The sequence below is a fragment of the Capricornis sumatraensis genome, chromosome 10 (assembly GCF_032405125.1).
Source record: "Capricornis sumatraensis isolate serow.1 chromosome 10, serow.2, whole genome shotgun sequence".
NCBI classification, from domain to species: domain Eukaryota; kingdom Metazoa; phylum Chordata; class Mammalia; order Artiodactyla; family Bovidae; genus Capricornis; species Capricornis sumatraensis.
The window spans coordinates 91,756,932-91,776,809 of NC_091078.1; the positions used below are offsets into that span (position 1 = coordinate 91,756,932).

Here is a 19,878-nt window from a genome sequence, read left to right on the forward strand (position 1 = left end):
CTCCGTCCCCCATGCTGGCCACAATCTCCCACTCACACCCACTGTGCTAATCTGGCAGCCTCGGCCAGAACCGAGGGGATCATCCATTTGTAACAAGGATCTGACTGTATGACTGGGCTTGGAGAAGGCCTGTCAGGTTGGAGTGAGGATTCCCTGCTAGAGCTGGCCAAGGAAGCTGCTGGTGGTGGTTGTCCCCAGCTGTGGGTGAGACTCTGACTGGGTCCATTTATGTCTGGTGCAGACACCAGGTTTCCGGGGAAGTGCCCTAATTACATAACATTATCCTGAAGAATCCAAAGTAACTGGAATTGCAACACTGGCTGTGGAGGATTCTTTCATTCATTCTCCTTCGAAGTCCCTCCTCTATGCTGAGTGACTGGTGGTGAAGGAGAAGGAGGGGTTGAGTTTTCTGCTTTTGTTCAGGTGAGCAAGACAGAGACAAACAAACTACTTGTACGTGCCAGAGCTGGGTTATTCCCCCTATGTGGATTGATTCTTAACTGTCATACTTTAGTTACTGCAGCTGCTAGTATTTCCTCAGTGCTACTTTAAAAACAAACAGACAACAGTAACAAAACACCTTGGTTCCCTGGGCTCACGCAGAACTTCCCAGTACAGCTACTGTTTGCTTTTCTTCTAGCTCAGAGCTGACCGAGAAAAGTAAGGGTGTGAATGTGTGAGAGACAGACAGAGAGAGAGAGACAGAGCGAGGTGGAGAGACAGACAGGCACAGACAGGCGTAGCTGAGGTTGCACAGACTAAGTTGATGTCAGGTTCAAAGTAGAACTGCACAGACTGCATAATCCCAAGGACTGTTTCCTCGTGTGTGTGTGGATACAACCCCTCACTGATGTTTATCATAATAACCTGAACAAAGTGAATAATTAAAAATGTTCTTTAAATCCACCCCCACCCCCGCAAGCATCCAGCATCACCGAGTCCTCCCAATCTTTATACCAGTCAATAAAATACAAACAGAATGTCCACAGAACTACCACGGTCCCCACAGTGTCCTGGGGCTTGACTGGTCACACAAGGCTCTTTACTTATATTATCCCATTTACACTGACAAGCCCAAAGTCACATAGCTGGTTTATGATGGGACTAGGAATCAAGGATAACCTATGTAGCGCTGAAGCTGAATTCCTTCCACTTCACTGCTGTCTTTTTCCCAGCAGGAAAATACAAAACTCAAGGGAGGGTTAACATCCACTATTGATTACACAGATGGGTTAGTTCACAGAATCCTCAACAGTGGGCATCACACCAAACCTCTTCTAAATATGTTATGGCCTCAGTGTCACAGACGGAAAAAATGGGATAGATGGTCCATTGACCTGGCCACTCCTGACGTTCTTATTGTGGATCGACTTCAAAAAGCTTCATCTGGTTTGGGTCCTCAAAAGTGAGATGTGCGGCATTTGCTTGGGCCATCACATTTATGGGAATTTGACCCTAGCTGCCATTTCCAGTGAAATCATTCATTGCAATGTTTCAACAGTGAGAAGAACAGAAATGACTTGGATTTGTGAGTATTTGCACTGTCAGGAGATGATGAGTGTTGACTGGTTGGCCTGTTCTTCTAAGAGCCTTTCAGCTGCCCTCTCAGTGGCTACAGTTCTGAAGTCCATGAGATGGATTATTTGCAAACAGGCCAGGAGATGTGAAAGACCAGGAAGTCTCTGAAATGACTGCACAGATGGGAGCTGCTCACTTCCACATTATAGAGAAAGGGAAGGTACCCTGGTGACCCTTCTGACACCTGGTTCCATTTTGTTCCTTCTTTAAAAGCTGATAAATAGGAAAGTTAATTCATTCACTGGCCGAAGATCCAGGTTTGATTGCTTCATTGACTCTGATCCACTCCAACTTGGAATAAATAAGCACTAGGAGCCTATTGTCAGCCACATCAAACATGTATCTCCTACTCCCCTCAACAAGCAACCCCAACCGCAGGACTTAGAAATGGGTACTGTGCTAAGCTTTTCAAACTTAAATACATTTTTAGACTTAAATATCCTTAAAAAGTTAGGTAGGTTTTTCAATCAGAGTTTTCAGCAATTCTGATTTGTTTGGAATCAGCTAACCAGTTAATTCAATCCTTTTTTGATAAAAAGCTTGTTGAAGTCAAGTGTTACCCTTAAGTTGCATCCTGAAGCATGCATGTGGGATCCACATGATGTGGCCATGACTCCACTAATACCAGGGCGATTAGAGCAAAGTTGGATGGTGATGGAGCTAAAACATGAACTTCTTCTAAACAATGATTCAAGTCAGAAACAAACTGGTCCACACGATGTTTCACAAATAAATGCTTGCATAGCAGGCACTGCTGATATTTTCTAATTTTGAGGAAAGGAAAAAAGACATGTGGAGTGGATGGGTATGTGTGAGTGTGTGTGTGTGTGTGTGTGTGTGTGTGCGTGTGCGTGTGTGTACAGCTATAGGAAATGAACTAGACTTTCTTAACATTCAAAAGCAGAGTTTACTATATTACTCTTTATACTTTTATATCTTTAAAATTGGCCAACCACAGACCAAAAGGGATGTCCTTTTGTCAACACACTGCAACTAGATCAGGGGGAGCAAACATGTGGTGCCCTCTCTGCCATGCCCCTCCAGAATCCACAGTGGACCAAACCTAGCTGCCCTTCAGAATCCTCCTAAACACAGTGCTCCAGGCAGCCTCTTCCCAGGGATCAGAATGGACCATGCTATTCTGGGCTGTCTTGGACTAGGCCTAACTCCACTCACTTCAAAGGGAGCTAAAACGATGCTGAAAGAAAATGGTTTACATGTCGGCTCACCAAACAATGGTACTGGATACAGCTTAGGCAGCACAAGGGGGAAAATCTCAACTGTGTCAGGGATTCCAGGGATCTCGACTCTTATTTGTTGTATCAAATGTAATTTTCAATAAGTTGGTCTCAGGACTTCCCTGGTGGTCCAATGGTTAAGAATCTGCCCGCCAATGCAGGGGACACAGGTTCGACCACTGGTCTGGGAAGACTCCACATGTCATGGGGCAACTAAGCCCATGGGCAGCCACTACGGAAGCCCAGGCACTCTACAGCCGGACCTCCACAACAAGAGAAGCCACTGCAAGGAGAAGCCCGTGGACTGCGACCAGAGAAAGCCTGCACACAGCAAGGAAGACCTGGCAAGTGCCAACATAAATTAATAAATAAGCAGATAGTTTTTTTTAAGTTAGTTTCAGGCTGGAGGGTGAGAGATCATTTGTTTCATAAAGCTACCTATTACGATGTATATTTCAAACTGAACAGAGTTTAAAATTTTTACATATATTGGCAAACGTGAAATAAACAAGTTGTAAGACATACATGGATTTATATGTAAAACATGATAGCAAATATATTTACCCTATGTTATTTGCATACTATATGTCAAAATGCTAGTTATAAACTATTAAAACAGCTTTTCACAGACAGTATTATGAATTGAGCATTTCAAGTGAAAACTGCAAAGTGTCACCACTGTAGAACTAAAGAAAACCTTTTAAAATCATAAAAGGAGAAACACAGAAATAAGTATTTCTCTTACCAGTGGTCTGAGTTCTGGATGCGTCAGGATATATCCATTATTTGTGATTGCAAAGGCATAGCCATGAATCCCTAACTGTAAGAAGAAGTGAGAAAGAAACCTTCATTAGCTTGTTCCCTGGTGAATTCACAAAGCAGAAAGCAGCCCGGCATTTAGTAATTTACAGCTTAAACGTGGCATTCATAACCCTTATCAGCACAATATTTCATTAAAATGAATGCAAGGCACTGATCCTTGACATTTGGTGGAAATGAAGACCTGTCACAGGATAAGCTCAGCAAATAGCACAATTTAAAATGTCACAGACCCATGTTGGCATCCAAAGACCCCACTTTGATTTATTTAAAACTAAAACAATTATAATTTTTAAAAAGCAAGTGGCTAATGTTTCTGGAGACCCTATGTCCAAGTGAACAGAATTTTGTCAACCTGGGTGTCTTTTCTCTACCTGAGATAAGCCAAGAGGGGCCTCCCTCTGATGCACCCTAGGCTCCCAACAATTCCACACCCCCAAGGCCCTCTCAAGCATGCGTTCTCCTAGGCAGTCATTTTCCGTAACTCTTCAAGGAGAAAAGTGTCCCCACCAGCCTATGTAGGAGCCTGCCAACCCCTTTTACATCCTTTCGTCTTTAAATTGTGAGGCCGCCAAGCTTTTCCATGCATTCTTCCATCGACACAAAGCCTGGGTAATTTTCTATGCAGAGCCTCACTTAATTTATGTTTTCTGACTAAATAGGACTATGGGAAATAGTTTGAGAGCAATGAAATGTTTTATTAGCTTGAAAAAGTATGTAATCAAATTTAACACTGCACTTATTTAAATAATAATCCCAGCTTTTTGACAATATTTCTATTACACAGTTGACTGCATCCATTGGCTACAATAAATTTACCTACAAATCATTCATGTATTAAAATGGCCTCTGGCATAAAACCCATACTGATCTCTCTCTCTGAAGAAAGAAAATGTAACCCACTTTTGCCAGAGCAGTGAAAGGGGAGAAGAAAAAAAAATCCTTTTTTCCAACGAGTTATTTCATAGTCCTGAGCCCTCACTGTTATTTTCTTTAAAATTCTCTGCTGCTCTCATTCTTGAATATGATACTATTAAATGATCCAGACAACAGAGTTTACAAACCAAGAATGACCCTGTCTGCTTGTTAGCTTAATGTCAAGGTGATATGAAATTAACTTCAGAGAATTTAACACCGGCAATTAAAAGTTTTCCTTGTGTTACAAAAAGCAAATATGCACGTGGTAGTCAAGGGCAACAGACATTTTCTTCTGGAGTTACCTTACACAGCAAGTCTTAATAAGATTCTACTTGATTCTAATGATAAAAGTATATTTCATTATGCTGTGAAAGATAAACCAGAGATTTCCTATCTTTTGAGATGTATATCGTCTCTTTTCATCTTGTCTCTTGGAAAAATGTCAGACACAGTCAACACTGCATTAATTACCTTTATTATGTCCCTGTTTAATACAGACTGAAGGGGTCAAAACGACTCAGAGAGTTTGACTTTCTCCATTAAAGGCAAAAGTGGTCTTTGGTTGGAAATTCAAACTCACGATGAGACCAAACAAATAATATTTTATAGTCAACGAATATATTCAGTGGCTTCTAATGTACATTCCTTTACTTCTTGGTTTGCCTGTAGGAAGCAATACTCAAAAGAAAGTAAAACTCCACGCATATGCCCCCGACAAGCCCTCTACTTTTCTTGTGTAGCGCTTATCAAAGTGACAATCAATTATTTGAGGTTGACTGTAAGTAATCAAGAGATCAGTCAAGGCCTTTGATTATTTAAAGCCTATCTCCCCGCCAGAATATAAGTTCTGTGACAGCCAAGGTCATACCATGCAGTTATGGAGGGATGGCTAGGATGGAGGGAAGAGGGGTAAAGGAAGGAGGCAGCAGAAGAGGAGGAAGGAGAGAAGTTAACAGAAGCTGAATTGGGTGCAGATCCTACAGAAGTATCCTGAACTCTCTGCTTCTTCCCTGGGAGGCAGAGACTGAGGTGACCTTCCCACCCAATGTCCTCCATTCATTGTTTAGCTGCCATCTTCTTCCTTGTTGCTCACTCACATTTCAGTCTACCGGAGCCTGCCTCTGTCATGCCCCCTCGCCCACCAAAATGCCACCAGAACTCCTTTCTTTACAGTTGCCAGTGGCCTCCTAATTGCCGAACCATATAGGATGTACCCTCTTTTCCTGGTTGTCTTAACCTACTGTCCCCTCCTAGACACTCTAATCCCTCAGTTTCCAGGCCCCACAGTCCTGGATTCCCTCCCTTTCATAGGATCCTCGTCCTCTACTCAGCCTGGAAGCAGTAAGTTTCTGTCCCTACTGCTCCCTGTCTGCTTTAGCTCCTTCTCCTCCAACATGACCCATCAACCACCTGGATGCTGTTGACCTCCAGATCTATGCTGCAGCCTTGGCCTCTCGCCTCAGTGGTAGACCCCAGGGCTCAAGTGTGTGTCTCTGCCTGGACATCACACAGGTGCCCCAGCCTCACCCAGTCCAACGTGGGCTCCTTCCCTTAGTGCTGCCCTCCCTGCACGTCTCTCTCAATTGGTGGCACCACCCTGTTGCTCCCCTTTGTAAAAACCACTAAAAACCTCTTTGATACGTAGGAAGTTAAAGTGAAAGTCGCTCAGTTGTCTCTGACTCTTTGTGACCCCATGGACTACACAGTCCATGGAATTCTCCAGGCCAGAATACTGGAGCGGGTAGCCTTTCCCTTCTCCAAGTGATTTTCCCAACTCAGGGAGCGAACCCAGGTCTCCTGCATTGCAGGCAGATTCTTTAACAGCTGAGCCACAAGCAAAGCCCAGAGAAAACTGGAGTGGATAGCCTGTCCTTTCTCCAGCGGATCTTACCGATCCAGAAGTCAAACTGGGGTCTCCTGCATTGCAGGCAGATTCTTTACCAACTGAGCTAAGCCATCAGGGAAGCTCTCTTTCACTTTCATGTGTACGATAGAATCTATGGGTCTATCCATCAGGTCTCCCTGGGGTCTGGCCCCTATCTACTTACCCAGCACTTCCTTCCTCCACTCATTGCCTCTCAAGAGCTCATGACAGCAACAATAAACCCCCTGCAGCTTTTTCCTCCCAGTGAGACCTTTACTCAACGGATGCAAGCTGTCCAGAGCACTACTCCTTCCCATCTCTCCCGAGCTATGAGCTCAGCCTCATGATCTTCTCCTATAAACATGTCTCTCCTGTTGCACCCTCCTTTCCATATCATGTCTCCATAAAACCCTGAGAATTTTTCCATTATTACCTTCACCTTAATGCATGAAAATGCTACACTTACTTTTCTGCCTGCTTTTCAACTCTAGCTGGATGTCTTTCCTTCATCTGCCTTATTCTAGACACGCCCCCATCAGAATGGGCTCTCTGTGGGAAAGGAGCCCTCTCACTCATCTTTTGACTGTTCCAGCATCTAGCATAATGTCTAGCACATGGCAGGTGCTCCAGTTAAGGTCTGCATGTATTTAAGATAGTCATCACTTTACCCAAATATTACCTCATTCATCTTTAAAATTTGAGCTAGAGTAAATATCGAACGTAAGCTGAAAAGGAGAAGCTGATTTGCTATGGGTGGTACATAGTCAGTCCTCCTCAAGCCTGTACCTGAGAAAGTCTTCCTGACATTCAGAAACTATCTGGTTAAAATCCTTCCCAAGAGAACAGTGAGAAAATAACATCAGAATGTTTTGTTGGTTTGTTGACTGCAAATGGATATAATCTAATGTAGATAAAAGAAGAGAAACTTAGCAAATCTCAAAACACATTCCCCATTCTGTGGATGAGTGTCTCAAAAACCCTAAAACTTGTAGATGGCAATGTCCAACATTTGCTTAGGGCCTCAAATCAATATGAAATCTCTAATGAAATCTCTAATTTTTGTTTCATCTGAAATACAACTAGCCATTCTGTCCATTCTAACATGCAGTCCCGTGCCGCAGTCAGAGAGCAGATGGGACACAAGGCCTCCTGGCACTTGGGGCTGCCAACGGGGCCCCCATCCTGAAGCATGCTCTTCTGGAGGCCAGGAGCCTTGTGGTCCAAAAGCCTAGGGAAGGAGGTGCTTCCCTTCCAAGTGCAGAGAATCGGGACTAATGAAGTGAACCTAATTATAAAATGGCTCTTTACATTAACAGAGGCTGTGGTGTCTGGAAATTATTGCTGGGGTGTCTGGAATTCTTAATAAAAATTACAGGAAGTCTGATTGCTTGTGGGAAAATCTATGAAGCTAATGGAAAAGAAAGAATTCTATCAATATCTTCTGGGAAAACCACATGAGCCAAGAGCTGACTCATCTTTACAAGGTGTTAATCAAGAGAAAAAGGTGTGATCTGCACTCTGATCCCTGGAGCTCTCCTCTCCCAGATGAGAGAGCCCCATTCACCCATGGTTCATTCCAGCTGCCATGGATACCTCTTCCCACAGCTCTGGTGCGGACCAGAGGAAGGGCAACTTAGATTAAGGTATGCCACACCTGGGTCTCTGGTTCTCAGACCCTTTGGGGAAAGCAGCTAATTTTCTGTAGCTGATCTTCTATCCCCTTATTACACTTTGTTTCCTTTATCGTTTTCTTGCTGAGTTATAACGAGAAATAATAAGAAAGTTATTTCATGTATCTTCATCTAAAAATGGGGCCAAGTGGTACTTATTTCATGGGAGTGTAACAAGGATTCAGTGGGAACAGTAAGTATAAAGCACTTTTACCATACTAAATACACAGTGAAAAGTTCAATAAATGTCTTATTGTATTATTTTAGCTACTAATTTTTTAATATATATTTTAACTATTACTATTATTGTCCTTTATTGTTTCTTATGGCTCTAGGCTTCAGCTCAGTTCAGTCACTCAGTTGTGTCCAGCTCTTTGCAAGCCCATGGACTGCAGTATGCCAGGCTTCCCTGTCCATCACCAACTCCCAGAGCTTGCTCAAACTCATGTCCATCGAGTAGTGATGCCATCCAACCATCTCATCCTCTGTCGTCCCCTTCTCCCACCTTCAATCTTTCCCAGCATCAGGGTCTTTTCCAATAGGTCAGTTCTTCACATCAGGTGGCCAAAGTATTGGAGTTTCAGCTTCAGCATCAGTCCTTCCAATGAATATTCAGGACTGATTTCCTTTAGGGTGGACTGGTTGGATCTCCTTGCAGTCCAAGGGACTCTCAAGGGTCTTCTCCAACACTACAGTTCAAAAGCATCAATTCTGCAGCACTCAGCTTTCTTTATGGTCCAACTCTCACATCCATACATGACTACTAGAAAAACCACAGCCTTGACCAGATGGACCTATGTTTGCAAAGTAATGTCTCTACTTTTTAATATGCTGTCTAGGTTGGTAATAGCTAAAAGCATGCACTGCTAGTTTGAGACTGGGCAAGATATTTAAATTTTCTGAGTCTCTTATTTCCTTAGCCAAGGACAGCAGTGTCTACCTATTATTAAGTGAGATAATGCTATAAAGATGTTAGTACATTGTCTAGTAGAAGAAGCTTTGAGAAACAAATTCACAGGGTAACTGTTACCTTTACGTATATGTTCTGGGCTCCCCAGGTGGCTCAGTGGTAAAGAATCCACCTGCCAATGCAGGAGACATGCATCCCAGGGTCAGGAAGATCCCCTGGAGGAGTGCATGGCAACCCACTCCAGTATTCTTGCCTGGAGAATCCCATGGACAGAGAAGCCTGGCAGGCTACAGTCCATGGGGTCGCAGAGTTAGACACAACTGAGTGACTAAGCACACACACACCTGTATGTTCATCCTTTCTGGATTTACTGGGCATATATTAAATAGTGGCCCTGTATTTGGGCTTCTACATCTTATATGATGCTAGAGGCTTCAGAGTGGTAATGGTTGGATGCCCTTTCTTAAACAGTGAGCCAGCAATTCTGGGCCTCTAAGTCTAAGGATTTCAATAAGAGTAAAGTCCACTATCTTTAGGGACCTGAAATAGCTCCCTAACTCCCTGACTTTCCACCTCTAGGGAGCTAAACACAATGGCACCCCACTCCAGTATCTTGCTTGGAAAATCCCATGGACAGAGGAGCCTGGTAGGCTGCAGTCCATGGGGTCGCTAAAGAGTCAGACACGACTGAGCGACTTCACGTTCACTTTTCACTTCCATGCATTGGAGAAGGAAATGGCAACCCACTCTAGTGTTCTTGCCTGGAGAATCCCAGGGACGGGGGAGCCTGGTGGGCTGCTGTCTACAGGGTCGCACAGAGTCGGACACGACTGAAGCGACGCAGCAGCAGCAGCAGCAGCAGCAGCTTGTGTGAGTTTGGGTCAAACAGATGTCATATTATGCTCTGGAAACTGAACTCCAAATGGAAAAGCCCTTTTGGTGAAAGAACCCGGCTGTCAGAGCTCCAGGGTGATAGCAGGAAGAAAGACCTTTGTCATCTTAGTAAACCCAATCAGAAAATTTCTTTTGTTAATGAGGCCACCTTTTGTAGCCTGGACACCTGATTTTAGCTTAGAGTTGATTTCCTTTTATTATGAAGGTAGCTTTCTAATTTGATCACCTAAATGGAATCAGCACATGGGAATAGACACGCTTTGCTTATTCAAAGAAGTTTCCTCTTTTAGGAGTGGATCAGGTTCTAGGAACCAGCTAGGAAGCACTGGGAAGAATCTGACCTTATGGGTTCTCTGAGAAGCCTGGGCCAACAGGTAGAGGTGCGGCATGGGCTTATGGAAAGTGGTGATGTGCTGATGTCCACAGCTAAGGGGAACCTGAGAAGGCAGGGGTTCACACCTTGAGTCCCAACAATCCCCTATGGATCTCACTCCTCAGCTCTCTATCTAATCTTCACATGACCTATTTTGCTTTCTTAGGAAAAATGCCATACAGTGAAATGATTTCAGGTGGCACGTGGACCCTGTATTTAAGCTTTCCTACTCCACCCTCTCAGCTATCCCCAGAATTCAAAGCGAACTTACACTCCTCTTAGTGCCATAGGGTTGACGCAGCACTAGGAGAGGAGATCAATTTGTACCCCATTACCTTTCAGGATAAAGGGATTATTTATTCAGTAGAAGCAGGGACCACTTTTATTTGTGCCTCATTGGGCTTCTGTTAAGAAGCAACAGATTTTAGGGGGTCCTCAGATTGGGGTAAGTCAAACTGGCTTAGAAAATCATCAGAGATGTAAGACCTGTGTAGTCCTGCAGACTTGTGTAGACTTCCACAGGCCCAACGTGGGTGGGCACATGCAGGCCTAATCAGGTCTTCCTGGACTGTCATTATTCTACCGAAACAAGACAACACAGAACCATCTAGAAAGAGTGGGTTTCCTTCAAGCTTTTTTTGTCACTATGGCAGGCTGTGAGATTATCTCGTGCATCTGGCTCTCGACTCTTAATTAAGCAATGCATTACCTTGTATTTGGGGATGGTCTTCAGAAGTTCTTTCACTGGGACATCTGTGCCGACCACACCGAGAAGAATGCCTTTCGATCTCTATTGAAAAGAAACATTAAACAATAACAACTAAAGAATGTTAATTTGGCAGAATAAATACAATCTCCTGAAAAGTCACACACCATAGGCACTGTCTGGCGCCTTCTTCAAACTGAGAGAAATTGAAGCTTAATCCAGATTTGCAAGAGGTAACTTCTATTCTCCACCCAAAACATTCCTAGGCAAGAATGGCAGCTTCTCAGGCCAAACAGTGCCTATTGTAACCCTCAACACACACCCTAAGAACCATTTCCTTTTCTCCTGAAAATCAAGAATCTGAAGAGGCTAAAGGAGTTTCAATCATTAATCAGTTTCTCTTATAGAAACTTTTTTACAGGAAACACTTAGCATGTTAACTATGTTCTCAATTTATACTGCCATCTGGTGCCCAGGAAAAAGAGACTAAATAGCCAGAGAAAGATGCGAAAACCCTAACATTTTTCCAGACAGTTGGAACCAAGGACTGAGGTAAAGGAACAGGCCTCTAGGGTTCCAGGTCCCAGGGTCAAGTGATGTGCTATACTTGCTAATGTCAGAAAGGGCCTTCTGGAATAAGATACACATTGCTACTATCTTGTCTGCTGTTTCCCCCCAATGCAATTGCCCCCAGAACCCCTGGCTGTGTTCCTATTTGGAAATAGGGTCTTTGTAGATGTACTTAATTAAGGATCTCAAAGTGAAATCATCCTGGATGCAAGATGGGGCCTGTATCCAACAATTTGTGTCTTTATAAGAGGAAAGGACACAGAGATAAGCAGAGAAGAGGGCCACGTGAAGACAGAGGCGGAGACTGGGGTGGGCAAGGAAGGAGTCTCCCCTACAATCAACTTCTTAATTTTGGACTTCTGACCCCCAGAATTGTTAAAACACACTTCTATTGTAAGCCATCCCATCTGTGACACTTCACTGTCATAGCCCTGGGGATCTAATTCAAGGTTGGGACCTATAAATGAGAGTGAGATCATCCCATCACAATCAAGGATTCCTTCTGGAGATTTCCTTCCTCTGGTCATTTAAACACTTGAATTTTGGGAAAGTGCTGCATACTGTAAAAAGATGCCTGCTTGAATTCCTCTCATCTACTCTTGATTTCATGATTCTAACAGCAGGATTGAAAGTGAGGAAAAATTATACATCCTCCATCCTTAAATAAGTAAATAAAGGTCACCAGAGCCTGAGTCAGAGAAGGTCTGAGTTAACAACCCCCTTAGCATCAGGAAGGAAACCCAGTCACTGTACTCACAGTCTCATTCTGCTTACTAAACACAGGCATGGCGACCGTGGTCATCAGGACGGGGCCCTGATCATCGGCAAGCTGGATGGAGAGAGGAAAGCCAGTTACCTGAGAATGGTCTGGGAAAAACAGTGCCAGGGGCCATACCTTTTCACTAGCTCATCCTTTCCTGACCAGGGGCTGTTGGAAAGGGACCAGTGTCCACTCAAGTCTTTATGGCATAGGTGGGAGGACAATATTCCTCTACCTGGACGTGCTGATGAGGATCCTAGCCCCTCCTCACGGGCGGAGGAAACAATGTCAGCTACCATCAGTCACTCCAGCTGATCTGTTTACTGCATTCGGCCATTTGAGTTCAAATAAAGCCCTGTTTGGATCCTAGCGAGTCATTTTATTTTATTACTACAGATTGACTTTATCGTTTTACTTTACAGACTTTATGTTCAATATGTGCAATATTAATGCTCCTCCTTAATGTGGAAATTGAGGATCAGAAAGCATGAGCATAAGGGGTTTTACGAGTTGCCCCTGCTGCAAACAATGGAATCTGGAAGCATTTATTCTTCCCAAGGTAGCTGAGTCATGGCCCTTTTGAATCTCTACATGTATCTGCATGCCAGTCCCAGATGGAAAACAAACAAAATGAAAAAATAACTTGATCATTTCATCTTGGAATCACTGGTAAGAAGCGGAACATTCCTCCTGGAAGAACAATCCTTGCATTTAGCCCATTGTATACTTCTTTAACTCACTGAATTGCATACAAGTGCACTGAGACCCACCATCATATCTGTCCTTCATAACAGTGTCAGGAGAAAGGTATAAACCCCTACTCTGCTCTGTGAGCAAATGGGGAAACTGAGTCTTGGTTAACAGTAGGCTTTGGTCCAAGACAAACCTGGTTCTAGTTCTCAGCTTTGAATCTTTATCTAACCCTTCATGTTTTCATATAAAATAACACCAACTATTCCTCAGCATTGTTGCCATGAAGATAAAATGTGAAACTGCCCATCAAAGTACTTGGCATCTGCAAGTGCTCAAAGGATGCTAGTTTCCTTTCCCTGCCTTCAAGATCACATGGCTAGCAAGTAGCAGAGTCTCCAGTAAGATTAAGGCATGTGACACCAATGACACGGAGCAAAATTGGCCGAAAGTGGCCGATCAGTAGGAGACGTTTACTTCCTGGTTTCACAGTCCATTCAGGCTTCAAATAAAGCAACCTGTGAATTAGAATCCACTATCTTCAGGTTAGAGTGTTTTCTGATGTTTGGGCACTTTTGCGTCACTTTAAATTTCACAAAGAAGAAGATGTTGTTCCCTCAGTCTTCTTTGAAAAGACTACTATAAGCAGAAGAACCTGAAATCTAGAGGGTGCTACGGACTGAGGTCCCCATGGACTGGCAGGCCTCCTGAAAACAGGTCATTAAACTCGGTCAATATTTTACCAGTCTTCTTCTTCCAATAGGTTATTTGAGCAATAGGACAGCATTTCTTGTAATGTAGTATGCAGAACGGCAGCACCTTCAGCACCTGAGTGCCCTAAAAATGCATAATCCCAAACCTTCTCCAGATTCTCTGAATCTGAATCTTTATTCTAATAATTAGTATGCATATTAAAATTCAAGAAGCACTGTTAAAAGGCAATCCTTTCCACCATCAATAATGATGACAGTTGAAGAGAAACTTATGTGAGTCGGGAAAACCTTTAACAGGGACAGACATGTTTTTATCAGTTTCGCCTCTATGTCAAGATGGGCCTATTCTTCCATGACAAGCGAAACAATGCAAGAATCTCATGATCCCTCAAGGACTGGGAATTCATGATGTGACAGTAAATTTTATGTGGCAACCTGATTAGGCAATGGTCATTAGCTCAAACAACAGCCTAGATGCTGTAAATGTATTTTTCAAATGTAATTAACACTTAAACTAGCTGACTTTAGAGATGGCCAAAATGATGGGGTAGGAAGACCCTGAAATCACCTCCTCCTGAGGACACACCAAAATTACAACTACTTACAGGGCAACTATCTATGAGAAGACTAGCAGAAAAGATTTTCCACAATTGAAGACATAAGAAGGAACCACAATGTGATGGATAGGAGGGCCAGAGATGTGGTAAAGTCAAGACCCATACCTCCAAGTCAGCATTTACAAACAGGAGGAACGCCATAACTATAGAGGCACTCCCCAGGGAGCAAGCGATCTGAGCTCCAGGCTCCTCAGCCCAGGGGTCCTACACTGGGAAGTCAAGACCCCTGAACACGTGGCTTTGAAAATCAGCAGGACTTATCTTTAGAAGAGGCATAAAGTTATGGGACATGGAGATTCTGCTCTTAAAGAGCACTCGCAAAATCTCACACTTTTCAATTCCCAGCACAGAGGCAGTAGGTTAAAAGAAACCTAAGTCAGACGTCTTACTTATACTCGGAATCTAAAAGACAAAACAAACAAGCTAAAGTAAAAACAAACTCACAGATAAACAAACAGATGGAGGGGGTGGACGGTAGGAATAAAAGAGGTGAAGGGGCTTAAGAGATATAAACCTCCAGGGATAAAACAAATAAGCTATGGGGATATAATATACAACATAAGGAATGTGGTCAGTAATATAATAATTTTGTACAGGGACAGATGGTTACTAGATATAGTGATGATCATTTCATAATGTTTGCAAATGTCAAATCACTAAGTAGTACATCTGAAACTAAGATAATATTATAGGTCAACTATATGTCAATAAAAACTCAACAGACTTTGATAAAGCAGATTACTCTCCATAATCTGTGTGTGTTTTAGCCAATCAATCAAGTTCTTAAGACAAAAAAATTTTCCCAAGGAAGAAGGAATTCTTCTTCCAGACTGTCTTCAGACCCAAAACTGTAAAACCCCATTCTGTTGGAATTTCCAGCCTGCCAACCTGCCCTACAGTGTTCAGAGGTGTCAGTCCCCAGCACATATATAAGTGGCAATTGCTTAAAATCTCTCTCTCCCCCTTTCTCCTTGTGTGTGTATACTTATCTTAAATTTAAGGAAAAAACATACACACACATCTCATATGGTTTTCTTTCTCTGGAGAATCGGGAGTAATACACATTTAATCATGTAATCTATTATTTGGGGCAGCCTAATTTTGGTACTAGTATAAATAAACAAACTATATATAATATTAATAACCAAATAATATTAACTATAAGATAATGCTGACAATCACTGTTGCCAGGAGCCAAGCCAACCAGTATATAACAGTTTTTGGAACCACGGTTCCAATACCTTGCTAAATATACTTAAAGTATACTATGGCCAACAATGGGGGCATACAATGCCGTTTTCAAAGGCAGAACCAAGCCACGATAAATAATTCCCCCAGAATCAGAAATCTTCCCAAATTCTGACTCCTTGATTAAACCTGAATGCTACAAAGAAAACTGATTTGAACTGATCCATAACCCTGGGCAACTTCCACTCTGGAGCTCAAATCAAAATTTCAAGCAATGCCAATATGTATCATGGATGAAATAAACACATAACCACTGACAATAATGAGAAATGAAACTTTTTCCTGCAAACAGTAAAAAATCAGTTATAAGTCACTGGTAATTGTCCTGGCCCAAATACAAGATCATGGGAAACTAACTTCTAAATATTAAGCCAGAATATAGTATCAACTTCATTCAGGGGCTAATTCCAAATATAATTACTGTACCATTACTTAAATTAAAAAAAAATAATATTGCATTTGCACAGAAACCATTCATTTTTAAGCAGCTACAGGTAAACAAAGGAAGTGCAGTGGACTCAGTCTAGCCACTGCTATGAGCTCACATGTTCCTCTTTCAGGGACAGTTCTGGCTCAGATTTGCATTGGTTTGGCCAGAACCCTAACCCGTAGCTCTTCCGATCATATACCAACTCATCAGTATGGCCATGAGGGCTGGCAGCACTCTGGAAATAACACTTGCACAACATGAAGAGGCTCTTCTTGACCAGTTCCATCTTTCCCACTCTCCAGCGGGTCTGGGTTCTGTGAACCTTAAACATTTCATGGAGAAGGAACATCAAATCGAAAGTTAATATGCACAGTAAGCACCTTTGGATTGAAAGGCATTCTGTACTCCTGCCACAGGAAAAAGCAGGTTTTTTTCTTAAGACCACCAATCAAGAGTTACACAGCCAACCACAGCCAGACACCCTCTGTCCCCACACCACACTAGAGGGTCCCTGCTTTTCTGTGGCTCCCTAACCTGTAAAGGCCATTGAGGCAAGAGCGCTGCCTATGATTCATAGACACGTCTTCCAAGAAAAATGCAGACATAAAGTCAACATTCATTTCCCAAGGTTAGGAATGGGAGAGGGGGGTCACAATGGTCCATCTGGGCAAAATCCCATTAACTTAAGTCCAAGTGTGAATCCCAAAATGAACTGCCATTCAATTACACTTGACCAGGCTTTGAACAGGCCTCTGAAATGCTTGGTTGTGGTATTCAGCTGTATAAAAAGTGTATATTATTCCATATCCTTCATTTCCTATGCTACATAATGGAGACCATTCTGGTATCAAAGGAAATGATGAATAATAATACCGAACATCTGGTTTATAAAACACAAACTTGCTCAACAGATTGACTGCTTCCTGTCAGCTTCCCAAGTTAATCATGCATGTGGGCTCATATGAATATGCATTTGGATTCATGTGTGAGGTACACGCAGTGATGCCAGGCTTCTCCTCCTAACGCCTGATTAGTTTCCCACTAACGGCTGTAGGGTGCGGCCCAGATAGCATAACAGCAGCGGGTTTGTGGTCTACCAATTTTGCTGCAGGTCTAGTCATTATTATTCATTGATTTCCTTGATAAACATTCCCTGAGCATCAGCTATGTGCCAAGTTTCATGCCACGTGCTGGGAAGACAACCAGGAATAAGACACAGGTCTTAGCCCTGAGGAACCACAAGTCCACCAGCAGGCACAGGAAAGAATGAGGCAGAGAGGGAAGAGCTGGCTGGGCCAGGCACACTGGCTCCCATTACGTGAGCAGAAGGCTATCTTCTTTATGACCAGCCTGAACAAAAATAAAAATACTCTTCTGGGCTTCTTGGACCAGTTCAGAAGCTTTCTGAAAACCAGGTTAACAACACTAGCAACAAGTTATCCGCTGCACAGCAATTTCATCAATTACTTTACTTAAGAATATTTGCAAATGGAACAATGCAGGGTAGACCTTTTGAAAAAATTGCCTAGCACTTTTTTTCTTCTGTTTGCAAATACCAACCCCGTCCTTTAGGGAAATATTCTTCACCCTTTCCATACACAGTGTTTTATTGACAGTTAACTTCTCCCACACTGCACATGTGGCTGGGCATCCAACTCAGGCTGTGCCAACCACAGCTCTTCACATAGACACACACACACACACACACACACACACACACACACTTACTCTCTCTCTCTGCCCAGGTCACACTGATTGCTTCATTAATTAGACACATGGGCTCAAAGTAGGCTATCTGGGGACTTTTCCTTTTTTCCATCTGGAGTGAATAAGAAAAAAAACTACACTGCTTTGTGTGTGGTTTTAGGAATATAAGCCTGATAGCCATGTCCCCTCTTCACAGAGAAGCAATTGAGAAAATAAAGTCAACCCAGAAAGATGAGGAGAGATGAGTGTGTGTGTGTGTGTGTCTGTGTGTGTGTGTGTGTCTGTGTGTGTGTGTGTGTGTAATGAGGGAAAAGCAGAAGGAGAGAGAGGAAAGAAGGGGAAAGGGATCGGAAGGTACCAGTCCTAAAAGTCTTCAACCCTAAGATCAATTCCATCCATGCATTCTTCTATGGGGATAAACTGAGGCAGTGAGTTATTTCCCTTTGCCCAAAAGGACATGCACTGGATTTGTGACTTTTCAAGGACATCTGCTATGTTGCCTTCTTTCACATCTCCATTCAGAGGATGCTTGCTAGGGCCAGTGGCAGAATTCTCTGTTTATCCTGTAGCTGGAGGGCCCTGGTGATGAGTGCCAAGCCCCAGAGAAAGGAGGTAAGCAGGACCCCTGGCCCTGAGAAGGCATCTGAGTGAGTCAAGGGCGTCAGGCTCGGCAGCTCATTTGAGGGTTGCCAGGTGGTTTTCAGCAGAGCCTCCTGCCATCTGCTCAGCCCTGGAGGTTTGGGCCAAAAGAGAAGGTTGTGCACAAGTGGGGAACTCAGTTTGGGAAGCGAATGGCTCTAAGCCAAGAACAAAGGCCATCTCTCCACAAATATCATATTTCTTCTATCCTTCCTCCTATGTTTGTGTTTTTACTTTCTTATTAAAGTTGATCAGCATATTGACTACTTTAATAAAATATATCATACAAATGTATAACATAATACAGAAATACTTTATATATGTGTGTACATAATTTGTGAGTACCCACCTGCATCTCTTTCGTTTTCCTTCCAACACCTATTATGACATGAACTTGCACTCCAGAAAAAGACACTACCACCATCTAGAGGCACTGAGGGTGAATTGCAGGCACAAGGTCCTGGGAAATAAACCATTTACAGGGAAGATTCCCTGGAGAAGGAAACGGCAACCCACTCCAGTACTCTTGCCTGGAAAATCCCATAGACGGAGGAGCTTGGTGCAGGCTACTACTGTCCATGGGTTCTCAAGGCTTCCCTGGTGGCTCAGACGGTAAAGCGTCTGCCTACAATGCGGGAGACTCAGGTTCAATCCCTGGGTTGGGAAGATTCTCTGGAGAAGGAAATGGACAACCCACTCCAGTACTCTTGCCTGGAAAGTCCCATGGACGGAGAAGTCTGGTAGGCTACCGTCTATGGGGTCGCAAAGAGTCGGACACGACTGAGCGACTTCACCTTCACCAATAAAAAAGCATTTAAATTGTAACCAATGTCACTTAGTTTCCCATCAAACTGAAACACAGGTGATATCAACTATTACTTCTGCCAGTAACCTTTGGGAGAAATATGCAGCTGTGTACATCTTTAAATATCAGATGAAACATTTTGAAAGGAGAACCACTGATTCTTAAAAGAAAAAAAAAAAGTGTTCATGATCTGAGAGCATGATGAGAGGATGCAGGAAAAGAGGGTTCCCACCCACTTTCTCAAACACGGATTTAGAGATGGCAGATGCCATCCATGTTCTCCAGTTTTCACACCCCATGGTGAACGGAAAGTTGGACAGTAGACAGTTAACAGAATAACACTCTGTACAAATTAGTTGGTGAGACAGCACTAACGAGAAGGTCACGGAAACATAGATCTGGAAAAGAGGACATGTGCGGAGTATGTAGATATACAGAGTCCCTCCCACCCACCCCCCTGCCCCCACCGCACACACAGAGAAGATCCCTGGACCTTTCCACCTTTCCCAGACCAAAGAGGCGCTCTGGACCTACTCCTTTACAATGTCTGCTTATCTCCCCTCCGCAGAATCTCCCTCTCCTTCTACCATCACAACATCCGTTATCCTCAATATGAACAGAAGTAGCAGGGTAAGAATCTCATAAGAACCATACTCAGTGATCTGTCTAAAATTTCTGTACTGGGTATACACAGAAAGACCTTTTCCTAGGAGAAACATATAGACACTC

General features: G+C 43.2%; 1 protein-coding gene across 1 annotated transcript in view; it reads right to left on the reverse strand.

Moving 5' to 3' along the window:
- Positions 1 to 19,878, reverse strand: part of CACNA2D3 (calcium voltage-gated channel auxiliary subunit alpha2delta 3) — an 875,864-nt gene that overhangs the window by 197,639 nt on the left and 658,347 nt on the right. Inside the window, exons 15-17 of the mRNA XM_068982393.1 lie at positions 12,298 to 12,369; positions 10,974 to 11,054; positions 3,562 to 3,636 (exon numbers count right to left, since the gene is read on the reverse strand). Coding sequence (XP_068838494.1) covers positions 3,562 to 3,636; positions 10,974 to 11,054; positions 12,298 to 12,369 — 228 coding nt within the window. The remainder of the gene's footprint in view (positions 1 to 3,561; positions 3,637 to 10,973; positions 11,055 to 12,297; positions 12,370 to 19,878) is intronic.